We start from the raw sequence: 22648 nt of genomic DNA on the forward strand, positions 1-22648 counted from the left end.
TGGATGTGTAACCTTTTAAAATGACAGTTCTGGAATTTGCTGCCCCAGTTAAGAACGGCTTCTAGCATCAGATTAGCATCACAATTATAGTGAGCATATATTCTATTCTGAGACGTGTTCATCTTGTACACAGGTTGGTGCATTTGTAGGTGTATCAAAATAAGCTGAGTAATTCTAGGTGAAGTGCATTCAAATGTCATTTGAGTCGCCATTCCACAAGATTTGAAACTAGCTCTGTGAAGCTGACCCATTTACTCTGAATGTGCTGTAATGGCATCTTGGTTACCCCAATGTAACCAAAATGTAAGTCTGTTACTCTGGTTAAATCAGGATGACTCAATTGGTTACAGATGTGTGGCCAAAGAGCATATTGTATTTTGCAATCCAAAGACACAAGAACACAGGAATCTGTACATCCTATGTACAAAACATACATAATGGTGATTTAGATTAATAATCTGGTATGAAGAGAAGTTACATTTATAATGTACTGACACATTTAGGTGAGCTGTTTAACTTGGATCTTTTGTTGCTTTTCTGTAAATGTAGTGACAAAGCTTTAATCTTAAAAATTGAATACAAAAATGTGCATATTCCACATAACATGGGAAAAGGTGTCCCTGGTCTTTGAAAAAGTATTATACATAGGAACATGAGCAGACCTGGCATAGTACAATATGGAAATAAATAAGTGTACTATACATTCTGGTTTAAGGAAAAGGAACACATCCTGACATCTGTCTACAGATGTTAAGAAATTTGGTTATTATGCTGTCCAGGATAGTGTTCAAACTTCTTTTCTTCTTCGTCACTAAATGAACCACCTGCAGAAAACAGAAATAAACTTTAATGATGCTGCTGTGGCTGTTTTTTAATTATATATTCCATCTGCTATGGTTACTGGAAAAAGCAAAACGTTAAGCCTCAAGGTATTAGGCCAAAACACTTACCGAAGTGGCATTTGTGTAGCCAAACACGATTGCCATCATATTTGCAGTTACACCTCACACCATTGTTAGTGAAGTCACTCTCTGCTACATCAAAGTTGGGGTTTATGATTACCTTGGTAGTAAAGCAAAAAGTAAAATAAAAAATGAGTTAATCTGATACTGGTGCGTCTGAATTATTCAAGAACAGCCTCTTACTGTCCCTGTAGTACAATGTCTGCAATGTCTAGCAAACCCAAGGGCCAGTTAGAGTGAACTGTAGCTCTTATAGCACATGACTCACTAATCACTAATCATGACTTAACAAAAATCCCCAGAAATACTTAGGCATGAATGTCTTATGACCAGTAGAGGGCAGTATGACCCCTATAAAACCATTCTTGCACAAGGTCGGTCATGATAATGCAGTCCATATGCACATAGAGCCCACTAAAGGAACATTCATGTGTTGGATCATTATAAAGACACTTTCATGTCAAAATTTATTTAAAGAAACCCTTAAGAGTTTTTTTTTTACCGGAACATAACGTTTCCAAAATCATTTAGATGGCACATAACCCCATAACATGACGAACAGCACTTCTGCCATGGTCTGAGTGGCCCTCTATAGGCGATTACCGACCTAGCAACTTTCTGTGTTCAGGTAGGAATGGAAATCGCTGCTATGGTACAGGAATCAATTTCTAGAGACTGTTGTTGGTGCATTCCCTCTATATCATATCAGAGTTATGTTCATACTTTGTTGCAAAAGACGCATATTTAGTATTTATTATTGCACTTCTCAACTGTAGAGGGACCCTGAGAGCAAATCTTCTTTAGTGCTGCTTTAAAGATGTTTGAAGGTAAATATTACAAAGGCCAATAAAACATGGTCTGTTGTTTATCCTCTAGTACCAGTTTAATTCCACACATGCAGGCCCACTATGTCCATCACATTCAGTTAGCAGTTAACTTACCTGCAATATGTAGTTGCCAGGTTTGACATCAGTGATATCAATCCATTGGCAGTCGATATCATGGCGGTATACATCCCAACAGCCGACTGTGATGCCTTGTTCACCAAAGTTTGCACATTCATAGCGCTTAGACACGCCTAAAAACATGAGAACAGACCATACAATTCTAACAACCTGATTACCTTTTTTGAGGGAAATATATGTTCTCAATTCCACATCATTAAAGCAAGTCAATCAGGCAGATGGGAATAAAGATGGCTAGTCAAAGAGCCAAGGCTCACAGCTAATTTGAGCTAATCACAAGTGTTTATTATTACTAATTCCTGTGGTTAAAATGAAAGGACTTAGCCAGTGGCTTTGCTCATTTCAATGTTTTTAACAGACAACTACAACAGAAGGGCTCAGAATATTTGGACGAAAGTGTGTCCAGACAGGCGAGTAGCTGAGAGATTACAGTTGGCATCATTACCCTCCTGACACTCCGTGTCCTCCAAGCAGAAACTAGCCTTGTGTCCGTCAGCCACCTTAGTGCCGTTTAGGTCAAGCAGGTCGTAATTCGTAAACACCTCCATGCTATGGTAGTGCCTAAAGGGTTCACAGACATTTCACACACAGACATGAGGATATATAGGCACAACCTTCAGTGTTGACAGATAAAGAGCATTGTGTCCAGCTCAGCCAAGGATAACAAAGCCACATCAGACCTTTGGCCAGACCACCTAATGATCATCTTCTCATATCTGTATCCATTGCTGGGCAGTGACGACTTTTCTGAGCTAAATTCAGAACTGATGCCATGGTGTAAACATCGGTCTCTCTTTGGCTTCACGCTAAAACCTAGTACATCCCATTGTGACTTCAATGCCAGGTTAAAACAACGGGCCAGTGGGCCATTGTGACAACTGAAATGGGCTTTGCTGGAAAGAGGCAAACTTGCATGCTTGCAAACTTGTGCTGTCAACTGTCAATGGAATCACTGATTGTATTAAAATACCTCAGAGGAAGATGTCACATGTGCTGGTACAGGACGGCAGTGTGACCCTCTAGTGTAGGCTAAGCTATACCATGTGTTTTTGTGATTATAGGTACAGTAATGTACCACATGCTGCCTTTATTCTATGGAAACTAAAGTCTGTGGTTTGTAAAGTGGACCTTTAAATACTTCATTATGGAGAAAACCTACCACAGAGATGAGTGCAAGTGAAAAGAGCTCTGTGCATTGCGTTCCATTAAGATTAAGTGTCTATATCAAAACAATATACTGTTTAACCTCTTCATTACTAGAGATATTACTAACTTACTTGGACCCTTTTCAGTATTTACACAATTTAGTCAACACTTGACTTGACAGTTGGAATCCAATACGGCCGTGCAGACATGTAGGTATCGTGTGGGGAAAAGAGAAATCACAGATGGAAAGACAACAAACAAAGATAAGTGACCACAAGCACAAACCTGCTATTTTCCAGCCAGAAGCATGCAGTAGCAGCACATGTGGCTATCTGGGCCAAAAGTGACCGCCGGTTGTGCTGAAGAACTCTCTACTGTCTACTGTGGACTGGCAGCACGCCAAGTGGGACTCTAAATTACTATAGCAGACTTCTGAGGAGACGCTTGCATCACAGATTCCTGACAGGAGCCGAGGTCGCCTTTAGCTCGCCATGGAAGTTACATTCTCAAAGCCCAAATTGAAGTCGTTCTAATGCAACTTTACAGAGTAACACGCTCAACAGAAAATCATTTTAGCATTGCATTCCATTAAAGAGTAGCTGTCTGTGAGTAACTGTTAAAGGAGTAACTGTCTTAGAGGTCTTCAGATTACCATGCTACTTGTGCTGTTAAATAAAATGACATTCACAGCCTTATAGTGACGCATGCACAATGGGATGGGACAAGGTCAGAGCAGCCATGCTTTTCGCCGGGCCAAAAAGAGTCCATTGTTTACCTATGGCACTCGTGCCAGACCCAGGAGTGGCGGCCAAGCTTTGGCCGGAAGTCCGCGCGGCCGATGTTGTGGATCTGCGAGGAGAAACGCAGGAGCCGGCGGTGTCCGTAGGGCCAGTTGGCGCGGGCGGCCGACTTGGAGAGGCAGTTCTCCTCCGCGGCGCAGTAGAGCAAGTGGAGTGGACGGTCCTCGATGTAGGCGGACTGCTCCACCAGCAGAGCGTTCAGGATAAGGTCAGAGGCCGCTGGGGGGAAACAGGAAGCGAGGGTGGACACAAGGGGAACAGAGAGCAGTCAACGCAAGCAGGAAACTTGACTGCATGTCAACTATGCAGGCCACAAAACAAACAAACAAATAAACTCAAGGGATGTGCTTCTCGACAGATGTACCTGAACACTAACATCTTCAGGCTTATTAAAGATCAGTGTACTCTGGTCATTCAAAGGTGTTCTTGGACAATAATATATATCATTCTTGTTGCTGCCTGCTGTACTCATCTCTCAAACCCCTCCTAAGTACATGGGGGTGGGTGGGGGGTAACAGCCAGACTTCACAGAGAGCATACAGAGAAGCACTGTTGTGAAGCACTGCCTGTCGATGATGCAAACCACTAAACAAACAAACAAACGGAAAATGGAAAACAAACTGATGTTCCTCAAGGAATGTTAAGAAAGGGCAGTTCAAAGTACTTCACTTCTACTTCACACATTTAAAGTAACTTTTGATTTGTTGTTTGTCAAACTAATCTTTTTTTGGGATGATTGCTCGCAAACCTGCACTATGCACACAAGAACCTACCGTATCTGGCTATTTATTGTGCATACAACACTGGCGGGACACACTGTACAGGATGTCAACATTTATTTTGCTCTACCCAGTGGAAAACACTTTGATACGATCAGAAAAGAAAAATGGCAGAACTAGTCTGGAGCCTGAGACATGACATTGCTCAAAAGTAAAGTCTGTGACACTTTGGTGAAAGGTTGCAGCAGCCAGCCAACAGCCAGCCAATGCACCTACAACAACGTGCTGATTGGCTGGAGCTGGTTATGGAGGCTCGACTATGGAGGTCTGTGAGGAGCCATTCACCGAATTCGACAAAAAAAGTTTTGTCCACTATTTTGGACCAGTGTCACAGGTTCTACTTTTAAGCAATGTCCCTTCTCAGACCCTTCCCCTGGGCCCTGAAGCCCAACCCTCTGTGTGAAGTTGCTACTATGTTATCCACCCCTGATATCTGAATGGGGCCCTTCAGTCAAATAACACAGGTTATGTTATGTGATGTCTTAATAGGGCCCCTCAGCCATGGATGATGTTAGGGTGTACTCACACTATGCCATTCGTATCGTACCTGAGTATGCTTGACCCCCAAAGTCCTGTTCGCTTGACCAGAGTGATCGCTCCGTACCGTACCCGGGCACGGTATGGTTGGGCTTATGATCGTCCCTATGCAAAGATTCTAGAGCACAGCAGCTCAACCGTGCCTGGGTACAGTTTGGTAGTATGCAGTGTGAGTGCGGACCAAGAATGGGAGAACCTTTCTCAGGCACCGTGTGAACTGTGCCTAGTGTGAGTGCGCCCTTATTCACCCCTGATTTCTGAATGACGTCTGTGCCCACGGACCCTGTGTCTCACATCTGTCCATGGGTACGGCAGGTACTTCTGCGTACAGTGTATCGCATCTGAATAGCAGACTGTACGTTAAAGTCTACTTCTTCTAGATCTCAGGTGTGGCCAGACACTCACTGTCTGTGCAGATGACCCCTGCGGAGAATTGCGCCCCTGCCCTGCGACAGCTGACGGAGCGGTCGTGGCGACAGTCGGCCAGGGTCATCTCGTTACCCGTACACTTCACCCCGCTCAGCACCATCTCTGTCACGTTACTGCTGTCCCAGTACCACGTTTCCTTGGCAACACCACACACAAACACAGACAGGACAGAGGGAGAGAGAGAGAGAGAGAGAGAGAGAGAGAGAGAGAAAGAGAGAGAGAGAGAAAGAGAGAGGCAAAAGGGTCTTAGCTCCAAAATGAAATGAGCCAACATTACAAGATTGCTATGTGGATTAAAAAACAGACCTTTCTCTCTAAATATTATTCTGAGGAAGGTTTCTTGGTGACTTGGCAGAGAGCGATGATATTTTTTTTCCATTCAGAGTCTTTCCAGGATTTTTGGCTGAAGGGATTTTTAATTGGTTTTCTACACTTTAGTTGCTATTGTTGTCCTACAGTCCTACTGAACTAACATCACACCAAGCTTTTTTTCTTTTTCTTTTTTGTCTTGTGTTGTCTTGCTCTGACTCTGTAAAGCGATAATTATTATTATTATCATTAAGCTCTCGCGCGTGTCTCCGGTCAGTACTCACTGTGATGGCATGCAGAGAGTAGCCGAGCCCTAGCTGCCGACAGGCCACCATGGCCTCCCGGGTGGTCCAGCCTTCACTGCACAGTGTGCCCCACCTGGACCTCACATGCAATTCCACCCGACCCTCGTAGTCCGTCCTGCCTCCCGCGATTCGGATCTGTGGAGGCGACCCTGAACAGGGTCAGCATGCAACCTGTGCTTCCTCTAAATGTTACATTTTGTCTACAGTTACCAGTCATTTTTCATACATGACAGCATTGCAGTGGGTTACAGTATATGCTGAGGGTATGAGGCCAGTCATACACACCACTGCCTTAGAGTCAGATCATGAAAATATAGAAAGCAGCATGATGGCCTTCTGCAAGGCTATGAAAAATATCACAAGCAACTTTTTGTTGAGCTACAGGGTTTTAAGTCTGTAACGCCTTTGTACCTTTGTAATTCTGCATTCTGTACGAATGTGCAGAAGTATGCTGTAAATCTCCCAGGAGGTATCTGAAAAGGGCTGCCATGGTTGAAAGCAGGGTGGTTTTAAGTGAGCACGTACTGTAAGCTCCATGTAAGGCTTGTTAGGCTTGTGCAAGCGTGTGGAAACTCTGCTTTGATGGTAGGATGTTCAAACGGGTGCCTAATCCTTAAAGGAAAATTCCGGGTTTTAGCACTTTAAGGCCCTTTTCTGGTTTGTTTTGGATGAACTAGAGTGGTGGACACCGAAATTTTGACGATTGGTCCTGTCTCGACTTTTCTGACTCGTTTTGAATCGCCTTTGACTTCTCAGGGTGGATGGCAATGGGCATACTGTAGTAGGCTAACATGTCCTAAAACAACCATTAACGTTTGTTTTCAAAACTGTGCAACTCACCGAGTGGTTAGTGGTGTTCGTTGATGTTCCAAACCAAGTAGCGTAGCGAAATACAGTTTCTGTCGTGTTTTATTTGGCATTTTGTAAAATCCCATTGATTTCTGTTGGAAGACTCATTGCACGTTGATAGCTGCGCCACCGTCTATGCTTCAGGTTCAAATATTGAGCGCGGTTGTGAATAGTTCCACAATAGCAAATAAGACGGCTAGAAATCATACATTGCGCCGATATATTTGCTTTTAATAATCAACGAACACCACTAACCACTCGGTGAGTTGCACAGTTTTGAAAACGAACGCTAAGGGTTGTTTTAGGACATGTTTGAGTAGCCTACAGTATGCCCATTGCCAGCCACCCTGAGAAGTCAAAGGCGATTCAAAACGAGTCAGAAAAGTCGAGACAGGACCAATCGTCAAAATTTCGGTGTCCACCACTCTAGTTCATCCAAAACAAACAAAAAGGGCCTTAAAGTGCTAAAAACTGGAATTTCCCTTTAAGTTTCAGAATAATAAATGCGAGTCTTTGTGCAAGGTGAGTTCTGACAGCGCTTGAGATTAGGAAGAGTGGAATTGTGGGATTGCAGCAGTAAGGGAAGCCTGCCTATGGGAAGTATTACACTCCTCTCCTCTCCTGTCCACTCCCTGGGCTTACTCGTAGGCCACTGCTGGCATAGGTCAGCCCCAGCTGTCTGCAGACCACCATAGCCTCCCGCACCGTCCAGCCATCCCCGCAGATCAGGCCCCAGGCCTTGGTGGCGTTGCCGGTAGCAGCCAGGACCTCCACGCGGCCCTCCACACGTGTACGCCCTCCACTGAGACGGATCTGAGCAAGATGGGGAGAGGGGAGCAGGGGGAGCAGGATGGGAAGCAGCAGGAGGGAAAGAGATAAAGAGAGAGAAAGAGAGACAGAGAAAGAGAGAGAGAGAGAGAGAGAGAGGCAGCCATCTGCACTTCAAACATGGGTCAGCCACCACATGTTTTAAATCTAATGCACATATTGCACTGTGTTTCTGGTGAGTATTCCAAATTGTGCAATTGTGAAGCAAGCAATTGCTTTTGAGCGTCAATATGGCTGTCAGAACATGCATGACTAACATTAGCCAGTTATAATATAAAACAGAAGAGACTGTTCCTCGGATATTCACTGTAATGTGAGTCCATGTCTATCTGTTTTGGCTAATCCAAGTATATGTCTACCACATTTGTCTGGCTAAACAGGTAAACTGGGCAGGCTGAGGCTTTCCTGACCGTTTTCTCGAATGCCATGTAGGGGACGTTGCACTTGACGGAGGCGTCCTCCACATGGTTGCAGTCTTCGGATGTGATGGTCTTATGGGGGCAGTCCCACAGCATGCGCTCGTTCCCACTGCACTGGACCTCATTCATGTAAATTGGGCCCATTCCTGGACAACGACCAACAAGGACAAATGCACATCATCCATCCAACCACACAGTGTTACGGCTAACAGAAATGTTTACATTCTGTACACATTTATCAAATGTATTCTGAAAAACACATCAGTGTAAGGATCAGTAGGATTTCTGCCCATGTACTTGTGTCAGTGTGCTGTTCGTATAATTTCAATCTATGGAAATCTATTTTAAAATTGTATTTTGCATTTAGAGATCATTTTGTAAAATTGCTTCAAGAACCAATTTCTGAACTTCTTCTAATTCTTGTTAAATATCAACACAATAAAAATGCATTTCAGAGGTCTGCTCTATCTCCGTGATAGCCTGGGAATACCCATACGACCTTTCGGCAAATTTTGGCCATTGAAGCCCATTTCCATTTTCAAATACAATGCATGGATGTGTACTCCTTTAAAACTGAGTGAACAACTGCATTTGAAACCTTCGTTAACAAGGTTGCTACAGTTCTGAAACAATTTGGTAAGAGTTTAATGTACCCATTTAAGTTTAATTTCACTGCTAGTTACGCCCCCCGCTGGAAGTCGTAAGTCAATGAACCTTTTCCAGACCCACTCCCAATTGTACAATTGTGAAGGTCTGGGTGTTTCCAGGCTATCTCTGCGAGTGAATGATAAATAAAGATGGCTGGAGGTTTCGAATGTGGCTGGCCGCTCACCCTGGCCCATGCGTGCGCCCGTGAGGGCCTCCTTGGCGCTGCCAAAGCCCAGCTCCCGGCACACCACACTGGCGGAGAGCAGGTTCCAGCGGTCGTCGCATACCGTGCCCCACTGCGTGCCCTTCAGGACCTCCACACGCCCCTCACCAGCACGGGCACCGCCCCGCAGACGCACCTTAGCCGCCTGACACACACACACACACGCACACTTTCTGGGTAACACTTTTCAACACTCAAGGCTTTCTGGGTAACACTATTCACACCTGTATCAAGGAGCGTGGTGTTTTGTGGACTAGACTGAAGTAATCAGATAAATGAAAATCATTACTAACTTATCAATTCATATCATATCAACATTCTTGCTGGTATGAAGACCTAACCCTGTGTAACACTATTTTGACAGGCTAGTTTTGGTCCACAAACATCCTGTTTACATGTAAACTATCTTGGCTGAAAGGTAATCCAAATGTAACCCTACTTTGGAGAGACTGGATACTCCTGGAGTGCATGTAAGTGTGAACAGCTGCTAAAGGTACACTCAAGCTAAGGTAAACTGAGAAAGATTCTGATTCTATTCTGATTGGTATGCATGAACTGTTACAAGATCAGGCATGTCGGTTTAAAGTGAAATGTGTTCCCAGTATTTGGCATGATCCTGCAGCAGGTGTGGGCTTGATGGTGTCTCTGTAGTGGCCTAGAACAGCCTTAAACTCACCTGATCTATGTGCACTGCACTGTTTTATATGACCCCGCATTGGTCTATGTGTGTGTGTATGTGTGTGTGCGTGTGGTGTGTGTGTGTGTGTGTGTCTGTGTGTGTGTCTGTGTGTGTATGTCAGTCCCTCCAGGATTTTGCGAGGATTTTTTGAGATTGTTGTGATCTAAAATGCCTGATTTCGCGACAACTTTTCTATAAAATTGCGATGGAAGTTGCGGTGTTTTTAGCTGTTTGTTGCGAAGAAATTGCGAGAAGTGAAAATTGCAAAAATAGTTTTTTTTTTTTTTTTTTAATTGAGGGCAATTAAGGTTAGTAAGACGAAAATCACACTGATCATCTTGATGCTTATTAAAAAGGATAAGTAAAGGTAAATAGTAAGGGTTACAGAAAATCAAGGTAGGCCTACTTTATTTGTGTAAATACTTTGACTGGGGTAATTCACAAAGCAGTATAACCTTTCGTAGAACTGTCCAAAAAAGACAGCCCTCTAAAAAGATGGCATCATGTCATGTTTCAATACATTCACATATGTTGTAATTCATATTAAGTTCATATGTTTGTAATAATTCATTTTCTGTGACTTGCATAATTACTAATAGCCAACTAAGTATCTAGTAATTGTATATTGATTTAAACTATTAGACTACACTTTTCTTTAATGTTATTACATTGGTGGTGTGTACGTCTAATTGACTGCCTGCCACTTTAAGGACGTGAGGGTAGCGTAATTACATTTCTAAGTGGATTGGAAGGCTTGCATCTCACTGTGTTCGGCTACGAGTGGAAATAACTTTTTGCATAGTGCATTACGATATGTGGATGGAATTCGGGATGTTTCTATGTCATTAGTTAAAATAAATGTTAAAAAATAACTCGAATGAAATCATTCTTGGATCAGAAGAGGTAAATGTCTTGCAATGTTATTAATTTCTATGATTTTGGTAGCACTACACAACTGAGCCCACAAGCTAGCAAACATGACACGAGCTAAAAGACATCTCCAGGTGTAAACGTTTGCCAATGGGTTGCATACTGTAGCCTACTCAAATGTCAGTAAAAGTAGGCCTTAATTAACTTACTTTCATAGCCTAGGTAGGCTATATTTATTGTCATTAAAACTACAGAGGAGTGAACATAGGGCAGTCTCTGGTGTCTGCAGAAGTGAGTGTGGAATCTGACTTAATATTCTGCACGAGGGACTGTTGTGGTAGGTGAAATTTCACGGGGAAACCACGGTGATTGGTCAAATTTGCGAAAAAGTTGCGGTGTTTGGACAAAATTGCGAGGTCGCCCAGAATTCACCAGGATTTGCTGAATTTGCGTTAATTGAATTCCTTAATAAATGATGCAATAATATTGTGTTGATGAAGTAATATTTAACAGTTGTTACATACACATGCACTAATGATTAGTTAGGGTGATGATACATATTTTATAAACCACTTCCTAATACTATAATTTATTAACTCAGGAGTTACAAGTGGTTAGTTAATGATATTTTGTGAGCTTATCTAAAGTGACGACTTTCTATGCCTTGAAACACATATTCAAATGAGTTGTAAAGATTACAGGTAACACTCCATAATAAGGTGCCATAATAAATAGCAAACTAGTAATTACCTAACCCTTTGTTAATATTTGTTAATTGTTACTAACATATCTATTTGGCACAAGTTAATAGTTTTTTCATCATTAATTAAATATTAGTTGTTTGCATAAAATCTGTATGTTAATGTTTTAGCAAATCTATAATATTGTATTAATATGTGATAATAGTTAACTAAATGTCTTTTTGGCACTAATTAACAGTTATTTCTTACATCATTTAACATTTTTAAATGTTAAATGTTTATTAACAAACTATATGTTAATAGAAAAGTTAATGACTTATTATTATTTAACTAATTGTTATTAAACTGTGCTTCTGCCTATCACCAATTTGAACCACTCCCCATAGGACCCTTACAATAGATAGATAGATACTTTATTGATCCCCAGGGGGAAATTCAAGGAAAAAAACACGGAGCTACCTTGACATGCTGCCACTCTTGTCGGCGCCGGAACCGCTTGCAATAAAGTTGGTTAAGCTTAATTAATATATTAGTAGTATATAGCTATAAGCGTGGGGCCCCTTATGATAAAGTTGGTTAAGCTTAATTAATATATTAGTAATATATAACTATCAGTATATATGTTACCCTACTAGCAAGGGAGACATGCGACATGAAATGTTCAGGTGCACAGAACGACAGTTTATTAATATTCTGAGACTCATTAAACACTCACAGACCATATGGAGGTAATGCATAAACATAATGCTAAACTAAATTTCCTGCTAGACTGAATTGCACTTTCCATGCACACTAAACTAAACTACACTGAATGCATGGAAAGTTGCTTTCGGAGTTTACAGCCAGTCACGTTAGACCTATGCGTTAGACTCAGTGTGTATGAACTAGTGGTCATAATGAAAACATTAATAAACGTTATCTAAGTTGCTAGAATTGCACCCAAATACAATACATGCAAAGTAATATAATACAGGTGGTATATCGAAGTTTTCAACTTAAACAACATTTTACAGTTACAAAATTAATACAAAGTGGGGAGTGCTTTATACCATAGACTGTATATATACAGTCTATGCTTTATACAGTCAACCTACCCAATGCAAAGCATACCGCTTCTGATCGGCTATGGCAACAATACAAGGACAAAACGCAGCAGAGTTGCAGTATACCGTTTCTCCAAAGGGGGCTCCAAAACACCAATCTCAATAAAGCTGCTTAATTACGGCGAAAATCACATACAAACACTAAACTACATTTCTAACTCTGTTACACCCCTCTCCCCTGAATTTCACCAAATTCAAGCAGCAACCAAATAGTTCTTCCAAAGGCAAAGAGTACACTACTTTCAAACACTAGATAGAGGGTCACCAATTACAGGACAGCCAACCACAAAGGTATCCAATAAGGATGAAGTGGAAGAAGAGGTGCGCAAACTCTCACACAACCAACCACTGGCAGTAGGGTGCCTTATACACCCCACAAGACCATAAAGCCATACACCATAAATTCCATAAATTCTCCACAAAGCTAATCAGAAAAGCTAGATAAATAATAATATGTCATTAACTTTTATAGCATATAGTTTGTAAATAAACATTTAACATTTAAATGATGTAAGAAATAACTGTTAATTAGTGCCAAAGAGACATTTAGTTAACTATTAACAAATATTAATACAATATTAGTTAATAGATTTGTTAAAACATTAACATACAGATTTTATGCAAACAACTAATATTTAATTAATGATGAAAAAACTATTAACTTGTGCCAAATTGATATTTTAGTAACAATTAATAAATATTAACAAAGGGTTAGGTAATTACTAGTTTGCTATTTATTATGGCACCTTATTATGGAGTGTTACTGCATGCAGTAACCCATAATGTTGGGGGTTCAAGCCCCGGTGTCCACCAATGTGGCCTTGCCCTTTAATTTCATTGACATGTGTAAGTCGCTTTGGGTGAAAGTGTCTGCTAAATAAATAAATGCAATGTAAACGTTTTAACTCATTTGTAAATGTGTTGCAAGGCATAAAACGTCTTCACTTTAGATGAGCTCATAAAATATTATTAACTAACCACTTGTAACTCCTGAGTTAATCATAAATTATAGTATTAGGTGGTTTATAAAATATGTATCCTTACCCTAACTAATCATTAGTGCATGTGTATGTAACAACTGTTAAATAATGGAAATATTACTTCATCAAAAACATATTATTGCATCATTTATTAAGTATTAAAAATAATGTATAAACATATTTTAGATATAGACTTATTTAATATGAACAAACCATTAATAACTGTGTGAACACTTGCTTTACTGATGATAAATTATGTATGAACAATAAATTACTAATGATGAACAAACTATGAACTAATAAGTAGCAAAGGCTTAATAAATTATGAATTGTGTGTAGTTATTATAAAGTGTTACCCACAAGGTGTATTCGAAATGTTCACTCGTTCACTACATAGGGCACTATATTATAACACTATATGGGGAATGAGTGAGTGAGTGAATGAGTGAACATCTCGAACACAGCTTTGGTGTTACCACCAATTCAACTTAACTGATGTCTACACAACCCCAGATCTAACAATAGGTGTTACCACCATTTAAACTTAACTGATGTCTACACAACCCCAGATCTAACAGTAGGTGTTACCAGCAATTCAACTTAACTCTATTGATGTCTACACAAACCCAGATCTAACAGTAGGTGTTACCACCAATTCAACTTAACTGATGTCTACACAACCCCAGATCTAACAGTAGGTGTTACCAGCAATTCAACTTTATTGATGTCTACACAACCCCAGATCTAACAGTAGATGTTACCAGCAATTCACCTTAACTCTATTGATGTCTACACAACCCCAGATCTAACAGTAGGTGTTACCAGTAGTCCCAGCCTGAGCTTCCTCTTCTGGCTCCTGCTCTGGGTAAACTGTGGTCCAGGGACACAGCTGACCACGGATGGCCCTCCTCCAGCACAGGGGTAGCTGCTGTTGGGCTTGACAAACTCCATGTTACAGGCCGACAGGTGAACCTCATGACCTGTGCAGGACACCGAGTGAATCCGGTATGGACCAGAACCACTGGAGAAACATGGAAAGAGAGACGAGATAAATCACTGAAAACTTGGCAGCCATGGCAGTATAAATGTGAATATAACACTACTCTGCTAGGTGACACTCTTGCTTGGAAACCTTGTTAACTTTGCCTGCTGATGCCCAGCATATCCGCTGTCTGATTCTGTGAGCCCTACAGAATATTATGAGTAGCGTGTAACTAATGACATCCAGGGCAGTGCTGAGGAATCTGATTTATGCTCCGTCTGTCTGCACTATCACATCTGACATGCACTGAAGAGTCTGGGCGACAGCAGAGAGGGCCAGAGATCTCAGCACATATTCAGCATTCCGACATAGTGCTGAGAAGCTGCACCGAAGACAGGCAGAGATTACAGAAATAGTGCGATAGCACACTCTCCCTTGCCAAGTGCCCATCCTTAACTTGATCACCCCTGCACCCTCTTCCCCTCCTGTGTGGCTACAGAAAGACATACCATTACATTGTTAACACAAAATGCCTCCATGTCAGCTTGAACCCTCTCGAAACCAGATGAACTATCACTCCTTCTAGACTAATCGTCCCCTTAGTATTCTGTGCCTATGTCTATTATATGTCTATCTGACATTTTTTGTCAAAATTGATTATTCTGTGACAACTTCATAAGATGAAGTGAGGTGTTTCTTGAAGTTGTATATTTGTGGGCATTATCTACAGAGGTTTCTTCCACTTATCAATATAACTTTATGGTATTCTGAAACTTTGAATCTCAATATCTCAGAACTATTTAGAATGCAGATAGAACCTTACAGTTGTAATTCCAAGGGGATTTGATGGCATTTTAAGGTGAACAGATTCAGCTGAGATATAGCACTCAATATCATGCCATTTCGGCCTGTGCCTCAACAATATGCATTACTGCACACATTTACTGTACGCATTGACCCTGTATGGCTGTCCAAACCCGAGCCGTCAGACTTTTCACAGAGACTCGACAGATCACTGGCTTTCCTTTCACACTCGCGTGCCCTTTTGACACAGACGTCATAAACTGTGTCTCAGGATGCACATCAGCCCAATGAGCTGATCAGACACAAAACACAAGTCATCTAGCAGCCTTCTCAATATCGCTCAGCTCAAGAACACTCCACTCCGTTTCAACATTTGTGTAGCCTGCACCACAGTTTAAAAAGGACCATGCAGCATGGTTAAGCCAGTGGATCTATTTACAGTCAATCAAATGCTATCTTTTAATAAAAGTCAAAGATGGATAGGCGTGATGGGAGAGAATATTTGTTGCGTTGGCAGGCAAAATGATATTACATCCTTGTAAACCACAGGAGTGAAACTAAGATGACTGTCAGGCCGAGCTCTTAATTTTGCTGTAATGACATCCAGGCTTGCAGGCCGCCACGTTTCTGAAACTCAAGCTGCGTGCCTCCGACGACATCGTACTCACGCCCCTGGGGGAAATCTTTAGCCAATGAGTCACCGCAGCGCTGTGATCAACACAGACGGAGAGTCTGATCCAGATCCATCCAGACGAAGACCATCATCTGCTTCTCTCTCTCTCTCTCTCTCTCTCTCTCTCTCTCTCTCTCCTTTTTCAATTTTCTCCCCCATGCTCTCTATTGCTCTATCCATAGTTCATTCTCTATGAATCATTAGCCCTTTCCCAATTAGACTTTACTGCCATTGTAAGCAGAGCAAACTACAGGATTAATGGTGCAACTCCAATTACTGTATAAGAAATGTCAGAAATTAAAAACAACATAGAACATAAGGACAACACAGATTAGCAATCAATAGTGCAAACCTAAAAAAAGTATATAAATATGTATTAAATACTGTGGGATAAAACGTAGATGGATTCATTATTGCACTCTGATGTTTCTCAGGGCTTATTAGAATTCAGTGTGCTGATGGCCTCTCTCTCTCTCTCTCTCTCTCACTCACTCTATCCTCTCACACTATCCATCATTCCCTTTTCATTTCGTCTCTCTCTTCACTCATTCTCTGTTTCTCTCCATTATACTACCTCTCCCCTTCCCTCAGTGTATCTCTCTCTTTCTCTCTCTCTCTCTCTCTCTCTCTCCACGTAAGCTGCATCTGACAGAGTTTGTCACCCTGTAGACTTGCTTGCGTTTCGCCATCTGGTGTGAATCTCAAAGGTCTGAAAACTACAATCTCATGTCAGATGTGGATCGCCACCCAGACACACACTGTTTGAATTTCTATGGGGATGTGGGGAAAGAGGGGGTATAAAGTAAAAAGGGGGTATAAAGTACATTAAATAAAACAAATGACACGTGAGGCACTACACCATACATAACTCTAGCGCAGCTACTGTTGCTATACTCCACCATACATAACTCTAGGGCAGCTACTGTTGCTACAGTATACTCCACCATACATAACTCTAGGGCAGCTACCGTTGCTTCCAAACCATGTGATGCCACGCTCTATGGACAGAGACAATAACATCAGTCACTTAGAGAGGCAGTGTGTTTACATTGCAAACCTGGGTCCTCAAGTGCACTCCTTGATGGAATAACGTATTTCACCGAAATTGCATCAGTCTTATATATTCTGGCCCTCAATTCTCACTTGCATATGGAAACAATCTAGAACCAGACACCGTATAATTATCAGTTCCATTTCACTACTGTAACACAATGCTTCTCAATGCAGAGGACAAAAATGGCCATTGCTAATCAGCTTTTATCTAAAAAGGTGCTAGCATCATTTAGCATCAAACTCAATGTTAGATAATGAAAGGCCAGATTATGCATTGGATTCCTGTTTCCCTGCTAGCACACAATGCCAGGTTTCATAACAGAGTGAGTGCTTGCATAAAGCTCTCTCTTGGCATGACCAGCCAGTAAACTGGCCTGGCCTTCCAGCATCCTGATATATAACATGATTCACGACTGAGTTTGTATGACAGCCATTTTCCATTATTTTGTTAATGTCTGCATATCAATCACAGTGAAAATGGGAATGTTTCTTTTTCAAGACACTACATTTTACTGTTTCTTTTTTAAAATACAAAAAAAACCTAGGGCCTTAAAACCTTAAACCTAGGACCACAAGTATTTTTGATGAAAGTGTAATGATATATTTGCTTATTCAAAAGTAGCCTCTTCAGCCTGCTGAAATGCAAAGTTGTAGTATACAGACATGCAAATGAAAAATCAGGGGAATCAAGGAGTCTTCAAGCCAGTCAAAACAAATTATACGAAGCACTCATCTTTTCAACAGTGCTCATGTAAACAAACATGTTTTCTTCGGTCCATAATCTGTGTTGGCTTCAGTTGTTTTCTTCTTTTGTGGCACAGGAGGATGAAAGGCTTTGGCATTCTAAAAACCACATTTCACTCACGTTTTTCAGATCACACATTTTGTGTTAATTATCCTCCACATCCTCTCCCTTAGTAATAACTATTGTAGTTCAGTATGAGTCAGCTGTCGAATAAAACCATCTGGAGGCCCCAGCCCCAATCTGACACGTTTAAACTGTGGCCTTCCATGTATTTTGTAGACCTTCAGTGTTTAGATTTAGATTAAAGTAGAGGTACACACCATAACAGTGGTTAGGAATTCATTTCTGATAATAAAACCGAACACTTCTTACACTCAGACATTGGCGGTATGATATATGAGACTCTAAAAGTCTTGATAATGTCCTGGAAATGTCATAAAAAGATTTTTCAACTATTTGAAATCAAAACCAAATTGAAAGAGCCAGATGTTAGTCTATGTATTTTCATACTGCAAGGCGTGTAGTTGTCTGGAGTCTTTGCTAACTGACATACATGTAGATCATTACTTTTCAATTCAGTTCTATTAAATACACCCATTGATGAAAACTCTTTTCTGATTGGCTGGCAGGTGTGCCTATTTTTTTGCCTCCGCCTCGTCCAATATTTTCGTATAATGGCCATGACCCCCCCCCCCCCCCCCCCCCTTTAAACACTAAGTGACTTCAGCAGCTCACCCATCTTGCTAAGGCCTTAACTTGTCTCACCCACCTGTGGGAGGCCCTAGCCCCAGCTTTCTCTGAGGGGAATCCCATCATGCCACAGACCACACGGGAGTTCTTGACCGTCCAGCCCACGCTGCAGATTTGCGCCCAGCCTTCTTTGTACTTGACCTCCACGACTCCCTCGTTGATGGGCAACTTGGCAGCCGCTCCAGATGACAATGGCCGAAGTCGGACTTCTTTCAGGCGGTTCTCATCCACCTGCATCTGAAACATCACATTGCACTAGCTGTATTCTGTATAAACAGAAAGGATTTGTTATAGCAAATAACCATTATGCTGCGTTATGTCATAAACGTTTATTACTTGTTTATGACATGTTCATGGCAGGGTCATGTCACTCTTATGTCGATACTGTCAAGTAAAGTGTAACCCAAACAAACAAACAAACAAACCAACAAAAAAAGGTCAGCAGTAAAGCAATATTGAGGTCAAGATGCCTAGAAATTAGTTTGAACACATGTGAACATACCTGTTGCTCAAAATGGTTTGAAGTGTGGTAAAAGGATTAATGATAAAACTATCCTTATAACCAACCATATCAACCACTTTGTGCCTGGAACTGTTGAATAAATCACTAACAGCATCTGTTACACCTTATTGGCTTATGCTCTGAATCACAGCAAGTACAAACATGTGTTTTATGCCTTTATATTTCTATATATCAGTGTAATATGTCTGTCTAAGATGTTTAGAGGTTGTCATATTACATCCAGGACTGTAAATAAATACTTGTCATAATTTATATGAAACTCTCCTGTGAGTTAGTCAGTTGACGCTGGAAGGGAAAATGACACAGATTGTACTGTGGAAGGAACTTGCTAGAACAGCTTGTCCGATACCTAGACCAACTGAGTCACAACCTCAAATGAACTCTTTCTTAAAGCCTGTCCTTGAACGGGAAGTCTTAAGATGCTGAGATCAATAAAAAACTAAAAGCACTCCACACAAGAGGTTCCCTGGGGAGTGCTCAACAACAAAAGTATGTAAATAACCCTGCGTGCCTCCTCTCACTCATGTGCTGGAGAGAGAGAGAGGGTGGGATAGAGAGAGAGAGAAAGAGAAAGGGAGAGAGCTCCGTGTTCTCTTGCCTCCCGCAGGACCAGCAAAACTACTGGACCGCACCGAGCTGCGCTGCATGCCTGTGTGGGGAAACAGACGGTTTCCCAGTCATCTGTTCGGGCTCCCATCCAGATGCGCTGTCTGGACTGCAAGTCCCACCCCCCCCCCGACACACACACACACACACACACACACAAACAGCAGACACCCCCCCCCCCCCCCCCCCCCACCCGTTCCTTCTTGCCTTGCTATGCCCCTCCTCTGCTGCTTCAAAGGAGAGATTTCAGTGCAGGGCAGGAGTGGACTGGCGCATGTTGTGGACCTGAGCAGAGTGTTCCTCACTAGCCCCAGTCTGCGCCCCTTCTCCTGACCAAACCTCCTGCTAACCTGGGAAGCGGTGAGTGCCGACAGATCCATTCAGAGATAGACACGGCATGGACACTCTTCCCTGAGACGGCTGGTTGACTATACCAGCAGTGCGGTCACCACTATGCAGCCCTCAGTCTTAAAGTAGTCAAAATGACAGTGTCATTGGTTCAATCATTAAACTTTAATGGGTGATTAAATATCTTTCCAATACAAATGTTAGTGGTGTAAGTGACTCGGTTTTATGATCCATCAAAGGATTAGAGCTCAGTAGAGCTGCAATGAGGACTGCTGACAGTCTGTCATAATCATCTATCATTCCATAGTGGCCACAATCAAAACCACTCAGCTATCATCCTGGCTATATGAACACGTCTTCTTTTTATGGCAGAACTGTCTATATAGCTCAATGTGTGACGACGGCGTTTTACCTCGATGATGTTCGAGTCCACAAATCCAGGGAGCCTCTCGTCCTTGCAGACGATACCAGCGTCCTCATCGTGCGTACAGTCGCTGTTTCCCCACCCACGGGAGTGGCACTTCTCTATGCTTGACTCTGTGCCGCTGCATATCACATTGTCCAGCCAGATCTTTCCTGGACAAACCACACAATCACACAGCTAGCTCAGAGCAAAACAAAGTTGATATGAAGGACTATGTTTAAGATGTTTATTGTTTAAACAGCCATAGCCTTAAAAAATTTTTCAAATATACAGTACTTCTTAAGTGGTCTAATGCATTTCAACAGTTATTATTGATGTTTAATGTTGATGTATTAAATAACAGCTGATGCATAGTCAGTCAGCACATGTTAGGATGTCTAAAAGGCTTCACTGCTCAGTGCTGTGAATTAAGACAGCACAGCTGACACTCTAACAAGCTCCACTCACCTGTGCCAGCGCCGTACTTGGCACTGTGTGACCAGGCTGTGGCAGAGACAAAGCCAAGCTGTCGGCACAGCACCATGGCATTGGCCAGGGTGAAGTCATCATCGCATATGGTGCCCCACTCGCCCTGGTAGAGGACCTCGACGCGGCCCTCGTTGTGCTTGCGTGGGTATCCGGCCAGACGGAACTTGATCTTGCCGTCCTGCGCGGGGGGTGTTGTTTGGCACAGAAAAGATGGCAACCAACATCCCAGAAGCAGAGCCACAATGGGCCCCCAGAGCCTGGACATCTCCGTGCAGAGGCTACCGTGTGCTGCAAATATGCCGGTTTGAAAGCAAGTCAAGACAAGCCATGGTGTAAAAACAGACACTATATCTTTATAGACTGGTAGCTGTATGTAATAATAGAGAACAACTTCTCAGCAGAGGGAAATTACAGCATGTAAATAGACTATGATTGAAAAGGATATTTAACTCTAGACAACAGAGACAGCAGTCTGTCTACAGAAAATAGCTATATTGATCTGTTATAATCTAAATGTCATTATTAAAATAAAGCAATAAAGGTAAACAAAATAATAAAATAACATTCACAACTTTGGAAACTAAACTGAGTGTTGTACTAAATTTACTTGAAAGACAGTGAAGACATAAATCTAAAGTTTTGCTTGAGGGATGACAGAAAAGCACATGCTAATCTGAAAACCAATTGCAATGCACACATACAGAATCATATTGCTGGGTGCAAATCAACACATTGTGTAAACATGGATTATAGGAGAAACATAATACCTAGGGAGCATTATTTATTTTTGATTGACAGGATTTGTTTGACAAAAATATATACAAAAAGTGTGAAGATTGAATAGCACACATTACAATAAACGTTCAACGACAACCCTCTGACATTAATGCAAAACCGATTTCACTTCAACATTTTCTGTCAAGTCTAGGACGACGTCAGAGAACTCAACACGTCCAAGGATGTGCATCCTGACACGTACCTGGTTTTAAGCAGGTTGTAAAGCTTAGAGCTTGCTTCAGTCCTGGATATGTATTTATTATCACTTCATAACAATGTTAGAATCTTGCGGTTTACCTCTGTGTCCCTGAAATCTTCGGAGAGATGAGGTAGCTGAGGTAAGACGTTTTGGAGAGTGAGACTGGAGTTTCATCCAACTGTTGCGCTCTGCCAGTGGAGAGCTAGAGGGAGGTAGGGGTTGCTCTGGGATTGTGGTGTAGCCTAGCGCAACGAGCGTTGGCCCTCCACATCTTTTAACCTGATCCACCGGAGCAGGCAGTCCTTTCATGGAGAATCAAATTCCTGCAGTCGTTACGCGGCACGTTTTTGTCGTCTCTGAATATTCAAAGTAAAGGGTGCGTGTGTGTGAGAGAGAGAACGACTCTCCTTTATTTCAAAATTATGGTATTGTAATTTGGAAGTACAGTATACCATTGGGGTCTTGGACCCTGACACGTGATATTTGGCCATCAGAAACTGATGTTGGCAGATGTTCTTATCATGTTCCTATGGGAGATTGCTATCTCGAGATCCATTGGATTTTAGAATTGCTCCCCCTATTGGATACTTACCTCTATTGCATCCAAATTCCTAAAAACTCAAGTACATAATGAAATGACAATGCAGTGCAGTCGTATACGTCTCTGGTGCACCCCACCACCACACCATTGGCTCTCACAAACACTATCTATCTGTGTTATCTGTTTGCCTGCTGTATTGCCAGTACTGGTATTGTCAAATGCT

General features: G+C 41.9%; 1 protein-coding gene across 4 annotated transcripts; it reads right to left on the reverse strand.

Annotated features, from left to right (window-relative positions):
• Window positions 1–349: 349 nt before the first annotated feature.
• On the reverse strand, window positions 350–22217 carry loxl3a (lysyl oxidase-like 3a). Of its 4 annotated transcripts, none has more exons than XM_048262961.1 (15): window positions 21983–22217; window positions 20888–21196; window positions 20429–20592; window positions 18559–18776; window positions 14355–14553; window positions 9161–9344; window positions 8320–8474; window positions 7724–7894; window positions 6212–6367; window positions 5595–5754; window positions 3849–4092; window positions 2373–2488; window positions 1904–2040; window positions 951–1062; window positions 350–824 (listed from the first exon to the last, which is right to left on the reverse strand). In XM_048262961.1, exons 1-15 carry the CDS (start codon window positions 22191–22193, stop codon window positions 751–753), a joined length of 2610 nt encoding a protein of 869 aa, XP_048118918.1. In that variant the 5' UTR covers window positions 22194–22217; the 3' UTR covers window positions 350–750. The 4 variants fall into 4 exon arrangements, with proteins under 4 accessions (XP_048118918.1, XP_048118921.1, XP_048118920.1 ...); XM_048262964.1 differs by having other exon boundaries at window positions 21888–22051; XM_048262963.1 differs by lacking the exon at window positions 7724–7894.
• Window positions 22218–22648: the final 431 nt, after the last annotated feature.

This window comes from Alosa alosa, chromosome 14 (assembly GCF_017589495.1).
Source record: "Alosa alosa isolate M-15738 ecotype Scorff River chromosome 14, AALO_Geno_1.1, whole genome shotgun sequence".
In the NCBI taxonomy this organism is placed as follows: Eukaryota; Metazoa; Chordata; class Actinopteri; order Clupeiformes; family Clupeidae; genus Alosa; species Alosa alosa.